Source organism: Corythoichthys intestinalis, chromosome 1 (genome assembly GCF_030265065.1).
Source record: "Corythoichthys intestinalis isolate RoL2023-P3 chromosome 1, ASM3026506v1, whole genome shotgun sequence".
NCBI lineage: Eukaryota > Metazoa > Chordata > Actinopteri > Syngnathiformes > Syngnathidae > Corythoichthys > Corythoichthys intestinalis.
The window spans coordinates 56,392,339-56,414,084 of NC_080395.1; the positions used below are offsets into that span (position 1 = coordinate 56,392,339).

A 21,746-nucleotide genomic window follows, 5' to 3' on the forward strand; every position below is an offset into this window, starting at 1 on the left:
GTTTAAATTATCCAATAAATTTTGTTCCACTTCACGATTGTGTCCCACTTGTTGTTGATTCTTGACAAAAAATTAAAATTTTATATCTTTATGTTTGAAGCCTGAAATGTGGCGAAAGGTTGCAAGGTTCAAGGGGGCCGAATACTTTTGCAAGGCACTGTATATTACAAGGGCTGGTAGCCTTTTTGACTGAGAGCCCACATATTTTAAATATGATTCTTAATGGGTGTCTCAGGCAGTTGTATTTGGTTATAATGTTGCAGTACCAACACAAAATCGTTCAGTGGTGATGTATATTTGGGATGGACCCAATCAAGAGGAACCAGAGTTGTCCTGATCATATATTTTTGCACCCAAGTTTGAGTCTGAGTCACCTGCTTTGAGAATCTGCCGATACAGAGTACCGATCGGGTACCTTGGCAATTTATTAGTTTTTTACAAAAGGTACAATCTTTTGTTTCTTTTGGCATCTTAAAAACACAATCTTTTTCACCCGATTCCGATCTTCTAAAAATGACGTACTTGGGCCTGATCGGTGACATCCCTAATCCTTATACTTCTTGATTATTTTGTTGCTTGTAGCCCTTAACTTGTTTACTGCCATTGACTGCGATATACTTCCAATCCAAATTGACTTTAGATTCCCAGTCAGTAAGTTAACACCTCAATATAAATAATACATTTTAAAAAACGATCTTTTTCACCCAACATTCCTAAGTGGAATACAATGCCAGGTCATCAAACTTAATTAATCACGTATATTATAGGTATATATCTTTTCGTTATGTATTCAGTGCATATAAACTACTCTTCTTCTGATCCTCTCTCACAATGCCTCATTATACTATGTAAGGTAATTTTTATATCAAAGCAGTGAGTAGTTAAAACTGAAGCTGTTTATTGTGCGAGACTGAAAGCCAGTTTGTTTCACCCAATTTTATCAAACGCACATAACCTGGAGGCAGCGCGGATGGGGAATGAAAGGAAACCGCTGTCGACCATTAGGATGGAACATACCAGTGTTCCGTTTAACCATTAAGCCAGCTACAGTCCAAAACAGAGGAGCCACATCTGGCTTGCAAGATGTCAGCGACCCTTGGCATACTGTATATTGCTATAATAAGGAAATACAAAATCTACATCCATTATCTGTACTTGTTGTTTTAGCATCATAAAACTGGCAATATGTGGAGGATGCTATCAACCTGAATTATATGCATGTACCAATTACTTACAGTCAAGCATAGCTGAAACCACTCTAAATGCCAAATGCTGGCAAACCTGCAAGGACGGGATAAAAATGAGTCGATTCCATATTGAGCTAGGTTGCAAATGGAAATGAATGAAAATGCAGAGGCATGAAACAGTTTGTGCAGCAGCACACAGCAGGACTCAAAGTGTGGGCATTAAATATTTTGGGGAATAAGAGTAAAAGAGGAACACATAGAGTAGTAACAGTGGTTTACTATTGATTGACTATGGTACAATGCCTAAAGTTGACACACCTAACTTTACTGAATACAGATGAACCCAGCTCAATTTGCCTGCTACTTTACTGCAGGTGTGAGCTGCTGAAGCAACATTTAATTGAGTGTTTGTCAACATTGACTTTATTTTGGTTAGGGAGTCCATCCTAATGGGACATCCTTCATCCATACATCTATTCCCAAAACCGCTTGTCCTCACAAAGGTCGTAGGGGTGATGGAGTTGGGTGGTGGTCAGGTCATCACCTGAACCAGTTGACAGCAACTCTCAGATGGCGCATTTATCTACACAAAATATTTCCCATAAACATTTTCCAAATACAGTGGTACCTTGACATACGATCGCTTCGACACACAATCTTATTTTTATTAAATTATTATTTACTTTTATTAAAATTTGGGTTGCTATTAGTCAAACAATAAACTACATAAGAAAAAAAAAAACATTTAATGGAGAGTTTTTTTTTTTTTTTTGCATTACTCTCTCAAAATATGATCTATTTTCTGGTCCATCAACCTGCGGCCGAATCAAGCCCTGCCGTTTAGTACACACCAAACAGAAATAGAACAACAGCAGTATCTGGTCTGTCAAGGTAAATAATGTTTCTAAAAGTATTATGCATCTACTTTTTACTATATTTTATTGAGATTTATACAGAACAAAATATATATAGGTCACCATGGGATGTACAGTGCTTGTGTGTCTCCAAAACATTAAATACATTTTAAAATGACTAAAGGAAATGACATTTTTCCGAAAACAATTGTAACACTACTACGAATACTTTCAGCGCTGCAATGATACGTCAGTGCGACCCTCCTATTGGTGCGTTTGATGCGGCAAGGTGACACTCCCACTGCTGGGTTACTGACATCAGAATTAAGTGCGGAGAAAAATGAACAGTAAAAAGTGAGCTAGACTTCTGTGCTGATTTACTGAAGCTGATTTCCGCTGCCAATTCTTGCAAGTATCCGTGCGTGGATTTTGTAGGGGGGGGTTATGTCCGCGGTTTGTGTGCTTTTGTGTGTGTTGAACAGAATTTAACTGTAGCTAAACTGTACTATTGGCCTTTGCGCATTTTTGGCTCAGATAAATGATTTTTTTTCTCAAAACACTGTCACAATAATAAACTTTGTGTTGATCAGATCACATGGTCTCCTCTGTTTTGCACATGTGTGTCTAGAATCTGCGGATGTACGGACCGCATGAGAGACGTATGCAGTGGGCATTGGATATTGCAGGCGGTCCGCATTGGAGCTGAGCACAGCACTCACGCAGATAGTAGAATTTTGGGCTTAGTCCAATGGATGAAAATGCACTGGCACAGGGAAAGAAACAAGAGGGGTATATAAGGAGTAGGGCTAATGATAAACAAGTGTGGGCAACCATGTAATCAGGGGAGGAAAAATAAAGCTGACAAAGTTAACACAAAGTAACAGGAACCAACCAAAACAAAACAGGGCAGGAACGAACACAAATTAACGCCACAGACGGCAGCGTGTGACATTATTAAAAACTGAAAAATGATCTTAAACAATTGCTATGCACTATTTGAGTATTTGATTGACTGTTGATTGACTATTCAATATACACTATTTGAACATGTTTATATAGCCTTTCATAACCGGGTTACTGCCCAAGTCACAAGTATTATGATTACAATCAATTTACAATTCATGTTTATTGTGGCCACTACCTGCAGCTCAGGTGACATCAATGTAAAAAGAGAATTCTTTATGTACAACGGTCAGCACTTCTGCAATATTTTACACCATCAGGAAATTCATCTTAGATCCATAGCTTCATTTTTATTCTGACACTTCAGAAAATTTCTTTTGACACACATCATGCTCCGCTCTGTACGTGTAGGTGTCTGTGTGCGTGTGTAGGTGTTCTAGCGCTTGTGTGTAGCTATGCGAATGTGTTATCAATCTGTGCTGCAAACCTGTTAATCTCATGGACCTTCCTCTCCAAAATATGGAGGCAAGGTGTTGCTTTCAGCCAGGCCAGACAAATGCACTGCAAATGGATTTCATGTACATCCCAAAGGGATGTTGGTGGCAAATATACTTCAGATGACACATTTGAATGTTTTCAGAAACTCATTTAAGGACAAATTGTGTGCTTCTGCATGGGGGCGGATTTAAAAGATGGATATTTCTTGAAGATGGTAATTTTAAAGAGTTTGTTCCCTGTGGTTATCATACAGTATAGGCCTGTATTTTGCAATCTTGTAATGCTGGATGTGACTTGTCATTCACAATGATTGGCAGACTGGTTGGCATCCTCAGTTGTAGATGATTTAGTGCTGCACAGTACTACTTTTTACAAAGATTATTTTCAAGCATTGCTGCCAAGTAGCATTCTTTACTTTTTTCACAATTGCTATGCCAATTTGCCTCCTCTTTGTAAAAAGATGAGCTATTTCAGCCATTCCTGACATCAATTGCCATCGACTGAAGAGTAAAAAATGAATGTGATGCATTTTTATGTTGATTTCCAATATTGGACATGATTTGTTTGTAGTAAAAGGGAGACATACAGTGTTGACCATTTCTTCCCGCAATTTATAACATCGCAGGTGCTTTCAATCAAATTAAATTACCTTTAATAAAAAGACATATCATTAAGACTGCTAGAGGTCTTTTGTCTTTGAAAATGTTTTAGACAGGGTACAGGTTATTGACCTGTGCCATAAAGGAGTGTATTCTCCACCTAGTTCAAAAGTAATTGGGAGTTATAGTACGTGTTATGTTAAATGTGTAATGTTCAACAAAAGTTGGGTTAAATTTCAGAAAGACTCAACCAGACAAATTTTCAGAAATGTGCAGAAAACAGATTTCACACTCTAAGGCTTGGTTCATACCGCAGGTCTTAATGCACAAATCTGTTTTTTTGTGTTTTTCCGACTCGAGTGAGGTATTAACTTGGCAATCTTAGCGGGACATGTCGCATAAATGTGGACCATTTCAAATCCCATCTAGGTCACTTTCGTATGTCATTAAAATCCGATCTGGGCCACATTCTTCCAGAATGTGGCTGTGGTCAGAACTTTCAAGTCTCCTAAATCGGAATTCATGCAGCAATTACGTCAGCAAAGAGCAAGAGAGACAGAGTGCTATGGCAGTGGTGGAGCTGTGCATGAGAGTTGGCGCCTAGCTTTAACTCGGCTTTTAGGGAAGAGGCGGACTTGACAACAGTCATTAAAAAAAAAAAGAAAATGGGACAGGGGAGGATAAGCCTGAGATTGATAGACATTCTTTCTGTGCTCCAAATAAGCAATATTTCAAGACTGCTTACATGTCCGAGAGTCGGGGCAAACTACCCGTATGTGTGTGCATCATGCATGCACAGTGCGTGGATGCGATCTTTCAATCCATATAAACTTTGAATATCAGGTTAAACGGGGATTATTTAGGTCTTGTTATTTGTGTACTCTTTTTGGAAATCAAAATATGATAACCCTAGAATGAAGTAGAGCCAGCATGTGTAGTCAGTTGTTTGGATGCTTCTGCGCATGCAGGTCAGTTTGCTCAGCGCGTGTTGGACTGCAAGTAAGTGCACATTCATACTACATTTACGGGCTTAATTAAAAAGGCTGTCTGAACGGGCACACTCTAAAAACCAGATATGAACAAAAGTCGGATTTGTGCATTGAGACCTGCGGTATGAACCTAGCCTAAGTGTTTGAAACAAGGACATAGGTTTGCATAGGGACGATAGGGACATAACAATACCAACTTTTCAGGATGCTCAAATTGTCCACACCAACTTTTAAGCAACCTTATTTGCATTATATAATGAGTTCAGTTATATAGGCAATTTAGATTGTCTTCCATTTATTGTAAGGATCGAATTGACCCTACCATTATTAAGTGAATTATTTTCATTATGTTTAGGTTTATATTTGCCCCTTTTCAGTTGCTGTATCTGCCGGTCCAATATTTCCCTTCAAACACACATTTGATTGGCTGATGACTCACATTGATTTAAAAATGTATTCATTTATTTTCAGCATTAATTTATTTTAAAAAATGTTATTTGCAGCCTATGCAGAATTTTTTTCAGATAACAATATATTAATCATCATCGAGGTAAAAAGTTTTCATGTTTAATTGAGTTTGGCTGTGCTTGTGGACAAAAGCAGCAGTGTTTTACCATTTTTATTTATTTTTGGTATACTCTAAGAAGTTTTTTTTTCAGTTATATTGAACTGATTTATTTAGAAAGACAATTGTTGAGTGGTCTTAAGACAAATGTTTATTTTTTGCATTCCTGGATTGTTAAGAGATGAATAACAGGTTTGTTTTTATTGTGTATGTTAATATAATTTATATTCAAATATTGCATTTTCAGTTTGCTAATAAAAACCAGACATGTGTTCTAGAAGTTTTCAAAATGTTTCTTTAGCAGTTTTTAAAACAAAGATTTGAATCGTACAGTGTATCACCTGAACCAATGCACGTGAAAATTGGTATCAGTCGATACGGATTTATTTTGCATTGATCATTTAGCCTATCAATTAATTAGGTTCATATTCATTAGAAATGTGGCCCTGACCCCCGTTCATCAAATCTGTTTGGTCTTATTAATGTCCCGTCCCCAGCAAAATGTGTACATGCAGGTTATGCTGTTATATCGTCCCTACCAATGTTGAGACCAAACCTACGCTCTTGGTTGGAAAGCAGTGTTATGGTCCGCAGCTGCGGAAGCAAGGTTGAACCCTAAGCAGACAATACAACCAAGGGAGTGTGTTACAAAGATTTATTAAACACAAAGAACACGCTATTACAAAAATGGAGAAAACAAAAAGGGTCTATGACAGAAGGTCGACAGTGATCAATAAACAAACCCGATGGTAACCGAGGCGATGGGCGTAGTGCCACAAGAGAAGGGTGAAAAAAAAACGTTACACACAATACCTGCACAAGGTAGAGGATACAAATGAGAGCTGCAACAAGTAACTGAAACAAGGCAAGGGCGCATCTAGCAAAGTGTAGCAAAAGGGCAGAAAATAAACGTAGTTAATAGCAACCTGTAAGTTAATATCTCAGCACCCTTCTCTTGGATCGCCGGCGTTGAAAATAATTTTTCGTAATAAGAAGCGAAAAAAACTTCGAAAATCTTTTCGGCAAATAAATATTTTGTGTACTGAAGCTTTCATATTTAGGTACCAGTCAATGATGGAACGATAGTAAAGCAGTGTTTTTTTTTTTTTTATTAGCTCAGATGGAATAAAAACAATTGTTGGGGCCCGAGCACTAAGCGTGCGAAGGCCCTATTGTTTTGCAAAGGATTATTATTATTATTATTTTTTTTTTTTTTTTTTTTTTGAGAGCAAATAAAAACGGCCAATATGGAGGCCTGAACATGCACAAAAAGTCACCAAAATTTGCACATATGTTCGGAAAATTGTAAATTTCGATAATTTTGCAACGTTGCAAAAAAATGTAACAAAATGGCTCAGTGGCGCCCCCTTGAAATTTTAAAATTGGCCTATAACATTAGGGTCTGTCAGCGTAGAGCAATGAAATTTGGGGAGTCTATACCTTGTCCAAGACCGCTCCAAAAAAGCATTTACACCTATGTTCCAAACCCAACAGGAAATTGGTTATTTTGGATCGAATATGAAATTTTTATCTATTTACAGGGTGCACATTTGAGACCTTTTCGCCGAGGGAGTTAGTTGGATCATCTTCAAAATTCGTGAGACTGTTCAGGAGACATATGAGATCTTAAGTTTTTAAAATGGTGTGTTTTCATTCACGGGTCTGACCTGGGCGTGGTGCCAAAGTTGGCCATTTTTTCGGCAAAATGACAAATTCAGTAAATGACTAATAGTTCCTTGACACAACGTTCAATCTTTTTCATATCTGGCATGTATGTGCGGTATCCCACCCTTAACACGAATGCATTGAAATATTACCCATTAGGCCTAGCGCCCCCTAGTGAGAACAGGAAAAGCCTTTTTTTACGAGACAGGTTCCTCCTCCAAGGGAAAAAAAATCTGTTGACCTCAAACCTGCATCAGGGGAGCCTTAAGACCTGTGTTCAGGTGCCTGATGAAAAATATTGAGGTTTCGTTGAAGCGGAGGGGTCCAAACAGGAAAGTGAAAATGACCGTCAACAATTTGTCTCGCAAAAAACTTTGAACAGTCATAACTCAGCAGATATACAACATATCTGCGCCAAACTTCCCGTGCTTGTTGAGAGTCATACCCTGAAGGGTCTTGTAGGGGTCATTTGCATCAACTCTACAGTGCCAACTAGTGGCGACAGAAAGGAGTTTTAAAAAAAGCCTTTCCTGTTGGGTTTTTTCAACGTGGAACAATGAAATTTGGGGAGTCCATACCTTATGCAAAACTGCTCCAAAAAGTCTCTTGCACCCATTTTCCAAATCCAACAGAAAATCGGGTATTTTGGATCGAATGTGAAATTTTTATCTATTTGTAGTACAGTTTACATTTGGAGGCCTGAACAATGCACGAAAACTCACCAAATTTTGCACATACATGCGGCTTTGCGTGGATTTTGATTCCTTTTCGTTACAAAAAAATGTAACAAAAGGGCTCAGTGGCGCCCCTTTGAATTTTTCAAAAAGGCGTTTCCTATTAGGGTTTTTTTAACATAGAGCAATGAAATTTGGGGAGTCGATACCTTGTGCAAAACTGCTCCAAAAAGTCTCTTGAACCCATATTCCAAACCCAACAGGAAATTGGGTATTTTGATCGAATGTGAAATTTTTATCAATTAACAGGGTGCACATTTGAGACATTGTCACAGAGGGAGTTAGTTGGATCATCTTCAAAATTGGTGAGACTATTCAGGAGACATAGGAGATCTAAACTTTTCAAAATGGTGCGTTTTCATTCACGGGTCTGACCTGGGCGTGGACCTAAGTCGGCCATTTTTTCGGCAAAATGACAAATTCAGTAAAAGACTAATAGCTCCTTGACACAACGTTCAATCTTTTTCATATCTGGCATGTATGTGCGGAATCCCACCCTTAACACGAGTGCATTGAAACATTACCCATTAGGCCGAGCGCCCCCTATTGGGAACAGGAAATGCCTTTTTTTACTAAACAGGCTCCTCCTCCAAGGAAAAAAAATATATTCACCTGAAACCTGCATCAGGGGAGCCATAAGACATGTGTTCAGGTGCCTGATGAAAAATACTGAGGTTTGGTTGAAGCAAAAGAGTCCAACAGGAGAAGTGAAAATGACTGAAGCCATTTCGTCTCACCACAAGTTTTGAACAGTCATAACTTCTACAACATATCTGCGCCAAACATCTCGTGCTTGTTGAGTCATACTCTGAAGGGTCCTGTAGGGGTCATTTGCATCAAACCTACAACGCCAACTAGTGGCCATAGAAAGTCACTCATTTTTCAAATATATGTCCAGTTCTTTTCATGGTGGGTCATTATAGTTTCAAGACCTTTTGAAATACTCATTTTACGGCCCATGTCCACATGTCTCTGTCTGTTGCCGTGACGACCCTTTATTCGCTCCTTTTTTGTATTACTCTGTCCAATAGGGTTTTTTATCTCTTCCCACCACCCTGACCTGCACACTGTCCGAGTTGCGCTAGATTGCGAGGGCCCGTTCAGTCCTGCTTGCAGGCCTAGTTATTTATTATTATTGAAAGAATGCAGCCAGACAAAAAAAAGCCAATGGGGGACAGACAGAAAAAAAGAACTGAAGTGATACATAAACCGTGATTAAATACACATGCTACCTAGTTGAAGTAGCGTTTAGTACGGTAATATTCAAGCAATCTTATCAGTGGATCTCTAATGTTCTTCTTGGCAGGGCATAATCCAAGATGTGAAGTTTGTTTTTGCGCCCAACGGCTACATCACCCAATGTCCAAACCTTAATCGTAGTAAGTATCTCCAACCGTAATGTTTTTTAACCTGAAGCATGCTTTAATTAGCAAGTTCTATTGATGTTTTTCTTTGATGAAATTCACCTCTGACATAAAGTTGATCACCAATTTGAACAATGAAACTAGTAAAAGGCCCAATTGATTCTCCTGGTCTTTTTCTGTAATATTAATTTTCTCTGATACATTTACCACTCTTTTTGCATCTGTGACATAGATCAGTGGTCTCCTACCCGGTCCTCAAAGGCAAGCTATGGGTCGTGGTTTTTGTGCCTGCCGATCAAGCACAGATAGTTGAACCAATGAGGTTTCTGCTAAAACAAGCAGCACCTGACTGCAATCAGCTGCACCTGTAAAACACCAAATTGGTGAAAAAGTATAGTCATCTTATTTGGTTGCAATGAAATCCTGCACCTCCAGTGGGCCTTTGAAGACCGGGTTGGAGACCATTGACATAGATATCCAAAACCACCGCTCGATATGATATGACGTACTGTATTAATGGTCTATTAAGCTCATACCTAAAAATAAAATAAAAATTTTTGAGCGACACATATGTTTTGATTCTATCGATTTGTGCTACAATTGCCACCTTAATTTATTTGATTATCTTTTCAGTTCTGTGCATGCATTCTTTCTTTCAGGCTGCCCAACCTGCAGTGATTTCTTGAGTCTAGTGCAAGGCATTATGGACCTGCAGGACCTCCTTGCCAAGATGACACTCAAGGTGAGAACAATCAATTGCTTCCCACAAAAGGACCTATCCATTATTGCTCACTAGTTTGTACATAAAATATACTCAATTCATTACTGAGTGTCATTCAGTCTTCATTATTTACCTAATATAAAATATAAAAAAACTCTGCTATTTTTGGTTTAGACAGACCCTTATTCTTACGGAACAAGTGATAATTTATCTAAGTGGCCAGTGGAAAAATTGCATTTTGCAATTATTTTGAACCTAATTAATTTTTTTTCAATGATTACCATATTTTTCGGACTATAAGTCGCAGTTTTTTTTAAATAGTTTTGCTGGGTGTGCGACTTATACTCTGGAGCGACTCATGTGTGAAATTATTTACACATTGTCATAGCGTTTCACATGTTATTTTGGTGTTTTGACACTGATGGTTTGGTGAACTTGTTAGCATGTTCTTTATGCTATAGTTATCTGAATAACTCTTAATAGCTATGTTACATTAACATACCGGCCACATTCGCATTTCGTTGTTCATGCATCATCTAACATTTTCATACAGTACACTTATTCAGCATGTTGTTCTCTATTGTATTTTTATTTTAAATTGCCTTTCAAGAGGACATATCTGTTCTATGTGTTGGATTTTATCAAGTACATTTCCCCCAAATATGCGACTTATACTCCGGTGCAACTTATGTTTTTTTTTTTTCCTCTTCATTGCGCATTTTTTGGCTGGTGCGACTTATACTCAGGTGTAACTTATAGTCTGAAAAATACAGTAAATAATTAAAAAAATAAATAAAATAATTGGAACTGCCTGGAAAAACTCTTCCCAGAATTACTTATGTCTTCCCTCAAATATCTCTAGTGGGTGCTGCTCCTTGCCATGAAAAGGGAAAATGTAAGTAGGAGCAGAGATTCCATTCTGGCCTTCCTCCAATGGATGTCTGTAAACGATAGAATTCATTTCAATATTCATTTTTAAAAAATTAAATAGCTTTACCACGCCTTATCTGGAAAAGTTGCATCCCTATTTAACTGCCCTTCAAGTCTGTTGAACTTAGCCGACCAGCTGTTCCCTGAAAATCACAAATCAAAAATCCTAGATAGAGAGAACAACCTACAGTAGCTGCTGTTGGGCCGATGGTATTGTTGAATTACAGTTGTGGTCAAAAGTTTACATACACTTGTGAAGAACATAATGTCATGGCTCTCTTGAGTTTCCAGTTATTTCTACAACTCTGATTTTTCTCCGATAGTGATTGGAACAGATACTTCGTCACAAAAAAACATTCATGAAGTTTGGTTCTTTTATGACTTTATTATGGGTTAACAGAAAAAGTGATCAAATCTGCTGGGTCAAAAATATACATACATGGATCTGAAAAAGCGAGTCAGTTGCCACGTTTACATGGAACGTTTACATGGAGCCAGATATTCCAATTACAATCGGAATATTTGTTCAAACCGAATAAATGTGTTCCATATAAACACCTCATTCGGAATGAACAGGCCCAAACCGAATGGAATTTCATTCCGATTCACAGGGGTGGAATATTCCTTTTCCCAAACCGATTAGAAGTAAAATTATATCATGTAAACAGGGAAGCGGAATGGTGTCTGGTTGCGTTCTTTCTGCGCATGCTCCATACTGACGTGGTGACGTCACTCGGTGACGTAAGTAACGTCACTTGCAACATGGCTTCCAAGCACACGCACAGCGCACCCACACAACTTTTTAAATGAACGGCGTATCATTCTGAAGTTTTGTTTCCACTCAAAAAGTTAAAACAGCAGCTGATCTGACGATCGATCTCCATGTTTTGCAACGTGACGCTTTGTTTTGATTAATCTGTGCATGTCAGACAGCAGTTGTCAAACGTCCTTTCGGAATGAAGGCAGTCACATGTAAACGCTGGATCGGAATAGATGAAGTGACATGTAAACAGCTGATGTGAAATTTCCATTCGGAATGATTTGAATCGGTATGAATAAAAGTCAGCATGTAAACGTGGCTATTGACTTGAACAAGTCAGGAAAGTCACTTGGAGCCATTTCAAAGCAGCTGCAAGTCCCAAGAGCAACAGTGCAAACAATTGTTTGTAAGTATAAAGTGCATGGCACTGTTTTGTCACTGCCACGATCAGGAAGAAAACGCAAGCTATAACCTGCTGCTGAGAGAAAATTGGTCAGGAGGGTGAAGATTCAACCGAGAATCACCAAAAAGCAGATCTGCCAAGAATTAGAAGCTGCTGGAACACAGGTGTCAGTGTCCACAGTCAAGCGTGTTTTGCATCTCCATGGATTGAGAGGCTGCTGTGCAAGAAGGAAGCCCTTGCTCCAAAAGCGGCACCTTAAGGCTCGACTGAAGTTTGCTGCTGATCACATGGACAAAGATAAGACCTTCTGGAGGAAAGTTCTGTGGTCAGACGAAACAAAAATCGAGCTGTTTGGCCACAATGCCCACCAATATGTTTGGAGGAGAAAAGGTGAGGCCTTTAACCCCAAATACACCATGCCTTCCGTCAAGCACGGTGGTGGTAGTATTATGCTGTGGGGCTGTTTTGCCTCCAATGGAACTGGTGCTTTACAGAGAGTAAATGGGATAATGAAGAAGGAGGATTACCTTCAAATTCTTCAAGATAACCTAACGTCATCAGCCCGAAGATTGGGTCTTGGGCGCAGCTGGGTGTTCCAACAGGACAATGACCCCAAACACACATCAAAAGTGGTAATGGAATGGCTAAATCAGGCTAGAATTAAGGTTTTCGAATGGCCTTCCCAAAGTCCTGACTTAAACCCCATTGAGAACTTGTGGACAATGCTGAAGAAACAAGTCGATGTCAGAAAGCCATCAAATTTAACTGAACTGCACCAATTCTGTCAAGAGGAGTGGTCAAAGATTCAACCAGAAGCTTCCCAGAAGCTTGTGGATGGCTACCAAAAGCGCCTAATTGAAGTGAAAATGGCCAAGGGACATGTTACCAAATATTAGCGCTGCTGTATGTATATTTTTGACCCAGCAGATTTGATCACTTTTTTCTGTTCACCCATAATAAAGTCATAAAAGAACCAAACTTCATGAATGTTTTTTGTGACAAAGAAGTATCTGTTCCAATCACTCTATCAGAGAAAAATCAGAGTAGTAGAAATAACTGGAAACTCAAGAGAGCCATGACATTATGTTCTTCACAAGTGTATGTAAACTTTTGACCACAACTGTATATAACATCACTAAAACAAACAAACAAACGTGCACACACACTTTTTGCCTCAAGACTTATTTAAACTGTACAGTTGCTCAATACTTAATAAGTCCATCAGAAACCTTTCATGGAAAGCACGTAAGTCAATGTCGACTTACTCAACATGTATATTTAAAACTTTTAGGCTATACAGCCTTGCATTTCATTTTAAACAAAATATCTAAAATGTTGTGATTTAAACGTAAATGGTCACTTGCTGCTAAACAACTCCCTTTAGCCTTGAACATCTGCAAGTCAGAACAGCGGTGCCTGAGATGGATGAATGAATGAATTAAAGTGTATCTGACACCAAAACTGAAATCTGAAATAACTTTATTATCGGAATTAAAATCATATATTGAGACGATTCAACTATATACACCAACTGGGAAACGCGCGGATGATGAGAAATGCTTCTTTAAAGCTGCCGCTTAGCTCCTCCTGTCATCCTAGCGCTCTGATGCCTCCATCTTGGTGATGATATCACTAGGTGAAGTATTTAGCATTGAGCACAATGGAGAGGGAAGCGTTTTTCAGCGTTTCGGTGTGGATTTTTTGAACGATTTCGTCAATCCAAAAGAAGTCTGTGACATATACCCATATATATTTAAGGGAGGAGGAAGATTCAGAACGAGAAAAAGGCCACAGGAACAACAAACATAAGGCTGACGACTGGAGCTGACTGCATGGGCAATACAAAACTCTCCACTACTCCATTATTATCACAGAATATTCTTTGTAAAAGTATTGATGCCCTGACGGCAATATAAATTGAATTTTCATGACAAACAACAGTCTTCTGCTAAATGGGACATGAGATATTAAAAAATGATTTATTTAGTATGACAGAGCTAAATTATTCCAGATTGGTCAAAACTGCTGATTTTTTGCACCTCCAGAACTGTATTTTAAACCAGAGTTTCAGCGGACTACTGCAGCTCTTGTCATTTCCCTGCTGCAGCTTTGGAACGGAGGTGACAGCGTAAACAAAATAGGAGGATTCAGAGCTAGGCTACATGTCAATTGTCAACCCGAACCGACCGGCTCTTCTAAGTCTTCCTCTCCAATGTGAGAACGCCGACCAAGGGCAAACGCAGTGCCAGTTCAGGCTAGTGTTTTAGTGTTGCAGCCTGGATTTGGGAGATCAAAATGAACACTCAGACTCGTGGACTAAATTGATATGGTGAGGTAACTTCTCTGCAGATTGGGCACCTTGGCTCTCCAGGCACTTGTACTTAACCTCGGATTGCAAGCGTCTTCCTGCAGGCATTGAACCACCACATGTTCTTGACCCCTCAGAATGTAGATGTTTTGAATGAGAATAGGACTTCTATTTCGGATAGCTGGTTCTTGTTACATCCATCCCAGACGAGCAGCCTGGATTAGGGAGATTAAAATTAACACTCAGACCACGATGTTTTGCCTTCACCGGCTCAAAAGAAAGTAAGGCATAGTGGCAAGTTCTCCCTCCTCAGTGTTTCAGCAGACACAACTAGTCGATCACCGATGAGCTTTTTCAAAGAGGCTAAACTAGCAGAGCTCATATCTCACGTTGTTTGTTATTTTAGAATTACTTTAAAGAATATTAATACTGTTAATAATTTCAAAACCTGCTTTTAACTGTGTATTATGACACAAATTTTCACATTTAACACACGTTTTTAATCGATTTTTAATTTTCAGATTTATTAGGGATGTCGCGATAGCATATTTCTGCACATCAGTCTGACTCCAAGTCACCTGATTTTGAGAATATGCCAATACAGAGTCCTGATCTGATACCGAAAAAAGTTTTATTTAAAAAAAGAAAAAAAAAAGTTCCAAACATGTTACAGTATTATTTACAATACTTCCTTGTTTTCCGGGAGTGTTCCGGAGTTTAAAATGTTTTTGTTTCTTTTGGCAATGCCATTGCAATTTTGGATTATTGTGTTACATTTTAGCCCTTAAAAAATGAATATATGTTTTTTTTTTTTTTTTTCTAATTTAAAACCCGATCCTTTTTTTTACCTGATTCCGATCCTCTGAAAAAAGATGTGATCTGTCCGATTTCTGATCATGTAATTGGATCAGGGAAATCTCTAATATTTAAGAATTCTACCAATCATCGGGATATTTTTAATCTATTACATCAGCACTATTTCCTTTTGGCTTTGGAGAGGTTGAAATGCTGTCAGCAGAAATGTATACATTTGTACAGTTCAAAGGAGCTGTGGCTGTCATTATTATCACTAATAATTGTGATTGTGAACTCTCTGGGTCAGTGCCATCTTGGATTTGGTATAGGCCTATGATTGGTCACTCACAATATGTTGCTCTAAAATGTAAGAATTCTTTTATGACTAACATTACCATCCTGCTGTGTCGGCACATTCTGCTTTTCCACTCATGCACACCATATTTTGCCAACTTACGTGTTCATATAAGTCACTGCAGGGAGGATTCGGTCATCTCCGCTCCTCAAATGACTCTTTGAGTTCACCAAGGGGTCAATTTTTTCGATGTGGTTTATGATAAAGAGATGAATTGACTAACCATTGTATATTCATTGACTTGAAATATGCATGCAGAATATATGTGCTACGTATTATTAAGCATGCCGTTCTCAGACTATTGGACACACGCGAGCGGTAAGATTGACGAGTTAGAAATTCTCCCGTCGTTTTATTACTCTGCTTGGTCTATTTGCCTCATGTATCAACCACTAGAGGCCCACATCTATTAGTGTCTGACTCATGTGACTACCACTGCTAGTTGATGCAGCTCATGCTAAACTGAAAATGATTCCTTTGTGGTACCATTACCTCGGTGCTGATTTTTTTGCCTTTCAAATTTGTGTTCCAAACCTTTTTGTTTTGGGTGCCTTCTTTACACAACTTTTACACAGCTTTAGTTTTTAAATTTAGTAAAATGTCTCAGCGACATCTATTATTGATCATTTATTCATTTTGACTCTTTCATTTTATGTTGAGTCCACTCTTTCCTTAAACTGAGGCCAGAGTTTTTCTCACAGGTAAACTGGGTCTGACTCTGTGTATAAGAGATGCTCAGCATAGCCGTCTCTATTGAAAGACAAAATCTTTCGGAGTTACCTGAACCATCAAAAAGGCCCACATTTTTGTTCTTTTTCACCAAGGCTCATTACTTTCTTCACTTAACTCATTCACTCCCAGCCATTTTCACTGGAGCAAGGCCCTTCGCTCTTGGCCGTTTTACTGGATTTTGACTGATTTTGCAAGGCCCACAGAAAATTCTGTCCCATTGCTATATAAATATGGAACCCACCAAAAGAAAGATTAGACTCTTCTTTCAGCAGGAAAAGAAAGTAAGTTCATACCTTTTTCCATTCTTTAGAAATCAGCATTAGAAAATAGCTTAGTTTGAGCAGTTTTCCAATTTCTGATGAAAAAACAGAGAAATTGAGCTTTTTGTGAAAGCATGCATTTCAAACATACCTTTGACTTTAACACAGCTATTTTTTGCTTTAGTTACATCCCAAACATCTGAATAATATTTTCCTTTTGCAAAATGACATAACAAGACAAATAGAGCTTTTGATAGCAAAGTAACAATTTATTTACACATAAATAACTGAGATGACGCTTTTGTTGCTGCGACAGCCGGGTTAATTTTTCCCTCATCGCCGCCTGTCTCATAAAGATGCATTTTTTTGAGTCTGCGGAGTCTGCTCAGCGAGCAGTATGGACTCAAAGACATCGTCCGCTGCACTGGTGGTCCCGGTCGTTCTGCTCGGTCGTCCAGCGCCTGGCATCCTGGGCATCCTCTCGGTTGTTCTCCTCGGTCGTGCGCCGCCTGACATCCTTCCGCCGGCGCCCCGGCCGTGTGGCGTTCTTTGCCATTGAATCGGGTTGCGGGTCTTACCAAATGCGCTACTGCGCTCCAGTGGCCAGTTTTATTGCTTTAAAATGGATTTGCAGCTTTGTGCTTTGGAGCTCAGTTGAATCAGAACCCAGAGATGTCTCTTATGAAAAAAAAAAAAATGTAAAACACGTAGAAATACGTCTTTGGGACACTGAAACAAGAAAAATAGAACATATTTATAAGTTTTTGGGAGCAAATGAGTTAAAAATGCCAGTTTATTGTACCTTATTTGTTTCATCTTATGTGTGTTTTAAACAGTTTCATTTATGTTTTTTCTTTGTATGTTTGTGTGTCAAATTTAAGCATATTTTTTGTATATTATTTTATTATTTTATTGTATATTATTTTCAATAATAGCAGCTTTTTTTAAATTGAGAAAAGATTCGTAAAGTTAGGATAGCTCACCTTAAATGTCAAGCTTTGAAATATCAAGTTTTTAACACTGACCTAATAGAGATGCACTGTTTAAGTGACTACTTCCATCGAGTGTTGAAGCTTAGAAGTGCAGCAGGATGTAGACTGAACTCAGGTTCTTGTGTGAGCCATATTCAAAGATATTTTCATAATTTGTTGCGGGCCAATAAGAACTACCCACGGGCTGTAGTTTGGACACCACTTGAATCTAAAGGAACAACTGCAGCAACACTAAGCAATTAATAACAGAAAGTGTTACTTTAAATTGACATTTTGCAGTTTGTTCATTTATTTTTGAATAAAAATAAATCAAGCATATTGTGTCATATCTTTTTAGTTTACCAGAAATGCACGATATACACACAATATAACATTGCGGAGGGATTAAGATATTGCTAAAATTCCGAGGATTGATTATTAAAAATGTTATAGGTATTATGTTGGTATAGGACGATATCCGGATTAAGGTATTGGGATCATATTGGAACTGAAAAACTGTAGATCGGTGCATCCCAAATTAAAATGTGCAATATACAGTGCCTTGCAAAAGTATTCGGCCCCCTTGAATCTTGCAACCTTTCACCACATTTCAGGCTTCAAACATAAAGATATGAAATTTAATTTTTTTGTCAAGAATCAACAACAAGTGGGACACAATCGTGAAGTGGAACAACATTTATTGGATAATTTAAACTTTTTTAACAAATAAAAAACTGAAAAGTGGGGCATGCAATATTATTCGGCCCCTTTACTTTCAGTGCAGCAAACTCACTCCAGAAGTTCAGTGAGGATCTCTGAACGATCCAATGTTGTCCTAAATGACCGATGATGATAAATAGAATCCAAATGTGTGTAATCAAGTCTCCGTATAAATGCACCTGCTCTGTGATAGTCTCAGGGTTCTGTTTAAAGTGCAGAGAGCATTATGAAAACCAAGGAACACACAAGGCAGGACCGAGATACTGTTGTAGAGAAGTTTAAAGCCGGATTTGGATACAAAAAGATTTCCCAAGCTTTAAACATCTCAAGGAGCACTGTGCAAGCCATCATATTGAAATGGAAGGAGCATCAGACCACTGCAAATCTACCAAGACCCGGCCGTCCTTCCAAACTTTCTTCTCAAACAAGGAGAAAACTGATCAGAGATGAAGCCAAGAGGCCCATGATCACTCTGGATGAATTGCAGAGATCGACAGCTCAGGTGAGAGAGTCTGTCCATAGGACAACAATCATTCGTACACTGCACAAATCTGGCCTTTATGGAAGAGTGGCAAGAAGAAAGCCATTTCTCAAAGACATCCATAAAAAGTCTCGTTTAAAGTTTGCCACAAGCCACCTGGGAGACACACCAAACATGTGGAAGAAGGTGCTCTGGTCAGATGAAACCAAAATTGAACTTTTTGGCCACAATGCAAAACGATATGTTTGGCGTAAAAGCAACACAGCTCATCACCCTGAACACACCATCCCCACTGTCAGACATGGTGGTGGCAGCATCATGGTTTGGGCCTGCTTTTCTTCAGCAGGGACAGGGAAGATGGTTAAAATTGACGGGAAGATGGATGCAGCCAAATACAGGAACATTCTGGAAGAAAAACTGTTGGTATCTGCACAAGACCTGAGACTGGGACGGAGATTTATCTTCCAACAGGACAATGATCCAAAACATAAAGCCAAATCTACAATGGAATGGTTCAAAAATAAACGTATCCAGGTGTTAGAATGGCCAAGTCAAAGTCCAGACCTGAATCCAATCGAGAATCTGTGGAAAGAGCTGAAGACTGCTGTTCACAAACACTCTCCATACGACCTCACTGAGCTCGAGCTGTTTTGCAAGGAAGAATGGGCAAGAATGTCAGTCTCTCGATGTGCAAAACTGATAGAAACATACCCCAAGCGACTTGCAGCTGTAATTGGAGCAAAAGGTGGCGCTACAAAGTATTAACGCAAGGGGGCCGAATAATATTGCACGCCCCACTTTTCAGTTTTTTATTTGTTAAAAAAGTTTAAATTATCCAATAAATTTTGTTCCACTTCACGATTGTGTCCCACTTGTTGTTGATTCTTGAGAAAAAATTTAAATTTTATATCTTTATGTTTGAAGCCTGAAATGTGGCGAAAGGTTGCAAGGTTCAAGGGGGCGAATACTTTTGCAAGGCACTGTATGTTTGGCAAATGCAACACTGTCTATGAGTGGTTAGCACTTTTGCATCCCAGTTCTGAGATCAAGGTTTAAATCCTTGGACTGGGCCTTCCTGCGTGCAACTTGCATGTTCTCCATTTGCCTGCGTGGGTTTTTTTCTGGGTAAACAGGTTTCCGCCTACATCCCAAGAACGTGCATGGTAGGCTGATTTGACACTCTAAATTCTCCAAAGATGTTATTGTGGGTATGAAAGGTTTTTTGTTTATGACCTGCGATCAGATGGTAACCATTTCAGGTGTACCCCACTTCCTGCCCCTAGTTATAAGGGATAATCTTTAGCGACCCTTTTGAGGATAAGTAGATAGTAGTACAGTAGATGAATGAATAAATGTTTGGCATAACCCTAACATTTTTTATCAGAAGCCACTTTGGCTTGAGGGCATGGTGTGGTCGCACACCACTGCCACAGTGCTAGTTAGAGCGCACCAATGTTGAGGCCTGGTTAGTGAGTTGACAACTATTGTCTGTGTTTGTGGTTCTGTGGACCATTTCTCACTCATAACTCTTACTTTGGTCCTTAATAGCAAATTCAGAAGGGTTTGGGTTTTGGAACCAGATGGCAACAATTGAGTCTTTCTATGATCAAAGTCAATTACAACGAGAATTTGTAAAGGACCCTGAATGTTTACTGACTAAAGTTGACCTTCAACAAACAACCCACTATACCCAATTCGGAGGCATGGTTGTTTCTGGTCCTGTGACTAGTCTGTAACTTTATGGTTTAGTAGCTGGTTGTAAAAATACGTATTTCAGTAAATTGACTAAAATCAGATATTTCATAACTATGTAAACCGCACTAGAAAGCCCATTGACAACAGAAGCAACATCACTAAAAATATCAAGGACATCAACGTTGACTCAAATAACACCACAATCTCTAATGCTGCAAAAGTATGATGTGGTTCCATTTTAAAAGAAAACAAGAAACACACATTTAAAAATGAAATGGAAACTCTGAAACATCTTTTTAAATGATAACTTGGAGTAACCATGTCGGAAGAAGTTTTAGTTTAAATAAAACAAAACATACATTTTTCTATTCATTGTTGATTGAATCATGGTCAGATTAAGTTAAATGAAAATCATATATTTTTTATGAATTTTTAAGTTGGCAGTCATTTGTATCACTAAGATGAACAAGCATTTCCTTGATGTCAAAGAGGCATCACAGTTGACGGGCAGACATCAAGAGAATGGAGCATGAAAATAGATGGAACCATGGGCGCAGAAGTAAAAAGGAGAGGTTGCAAGCATCCCAACTTCTGTCTTTGCAGTCATTTTTACTGTAGTTTATAGCCTACGGTCTAAAGCATGAGCTGAATGAGGATCACATATAATCCTTCCTCTAATGACCGGCTCCCAGTGGAGCAGCGCTCAACATGAGTGAGCATTCAAGAGAGCAATGGAATAGGGCAGTGGGGTTAACCTGTTTGCACTGTCAGACTTTATATTTGGTTTTATAACAAGTGGTTCTATGGTCATTTTCAGTTAAATTACGCCGAGACCAGACTTACCCAGCTCGAGGGATGTCACTGTGAGAAGACCTGCAGTGCCAATGGTTTTGTCTACAAGGATAAAGAGCTGTGGGTGGAGCCGGAAAATTGCAGGAACTGTGCATGTAAGGTGAGTGTTATTTTGTTCTTATACAGTAAATGATTAAAAAATAAATAAACAAATACATCCATGCAAAACCAACACCCGAAAATGGAAAAAAAAAAAAATCTAACATTGACATCCACTGTTATCTGGGCAACTCATTTTGTGATGATGTGACCATGTACAAAGTGGAAAGAATAATTATGGACTTACTGAACAATGGATTGCATAAGGTGTTACTGTGCTTAAAGTGTTTGCATTGTGTAATTTTTCTATAGTATTTCCTCTCTGCCAGTCCCATACCATTGCTGCCGTAGGGCAGCACCTTGATA

General features: G+C 38.7%; 1 protein-coding gene across 1 annotated transcript in view; it reads left to right on the forward strand.

Moving 5' to 3' along the window:
- Positions 1–21,746, forward strand: part of LOC130913588 (protein kinase C-binding protein NELL1-like) — a 308,184-nt gene that overhangs the window by 94,635 nt on the left and 191,803 nt on the right. Inside the window, exons 6-8 of the mRNA XM_057832310.1 lie at positions 9,301–9,373; positions 10,018–10,100; positions 21,307–21,441. Coding sequence (XP_057688293.1) covers positions 9,301–9,373; positions 10,018–10,100; positions 21,307–21,441 — 291 coding nt within the window. The remainder of the gene's footprint in view (positions 1–9,300; positions 9,374–10,017; positions 10,101–21,306; positions 21,442–21,746) is intronic.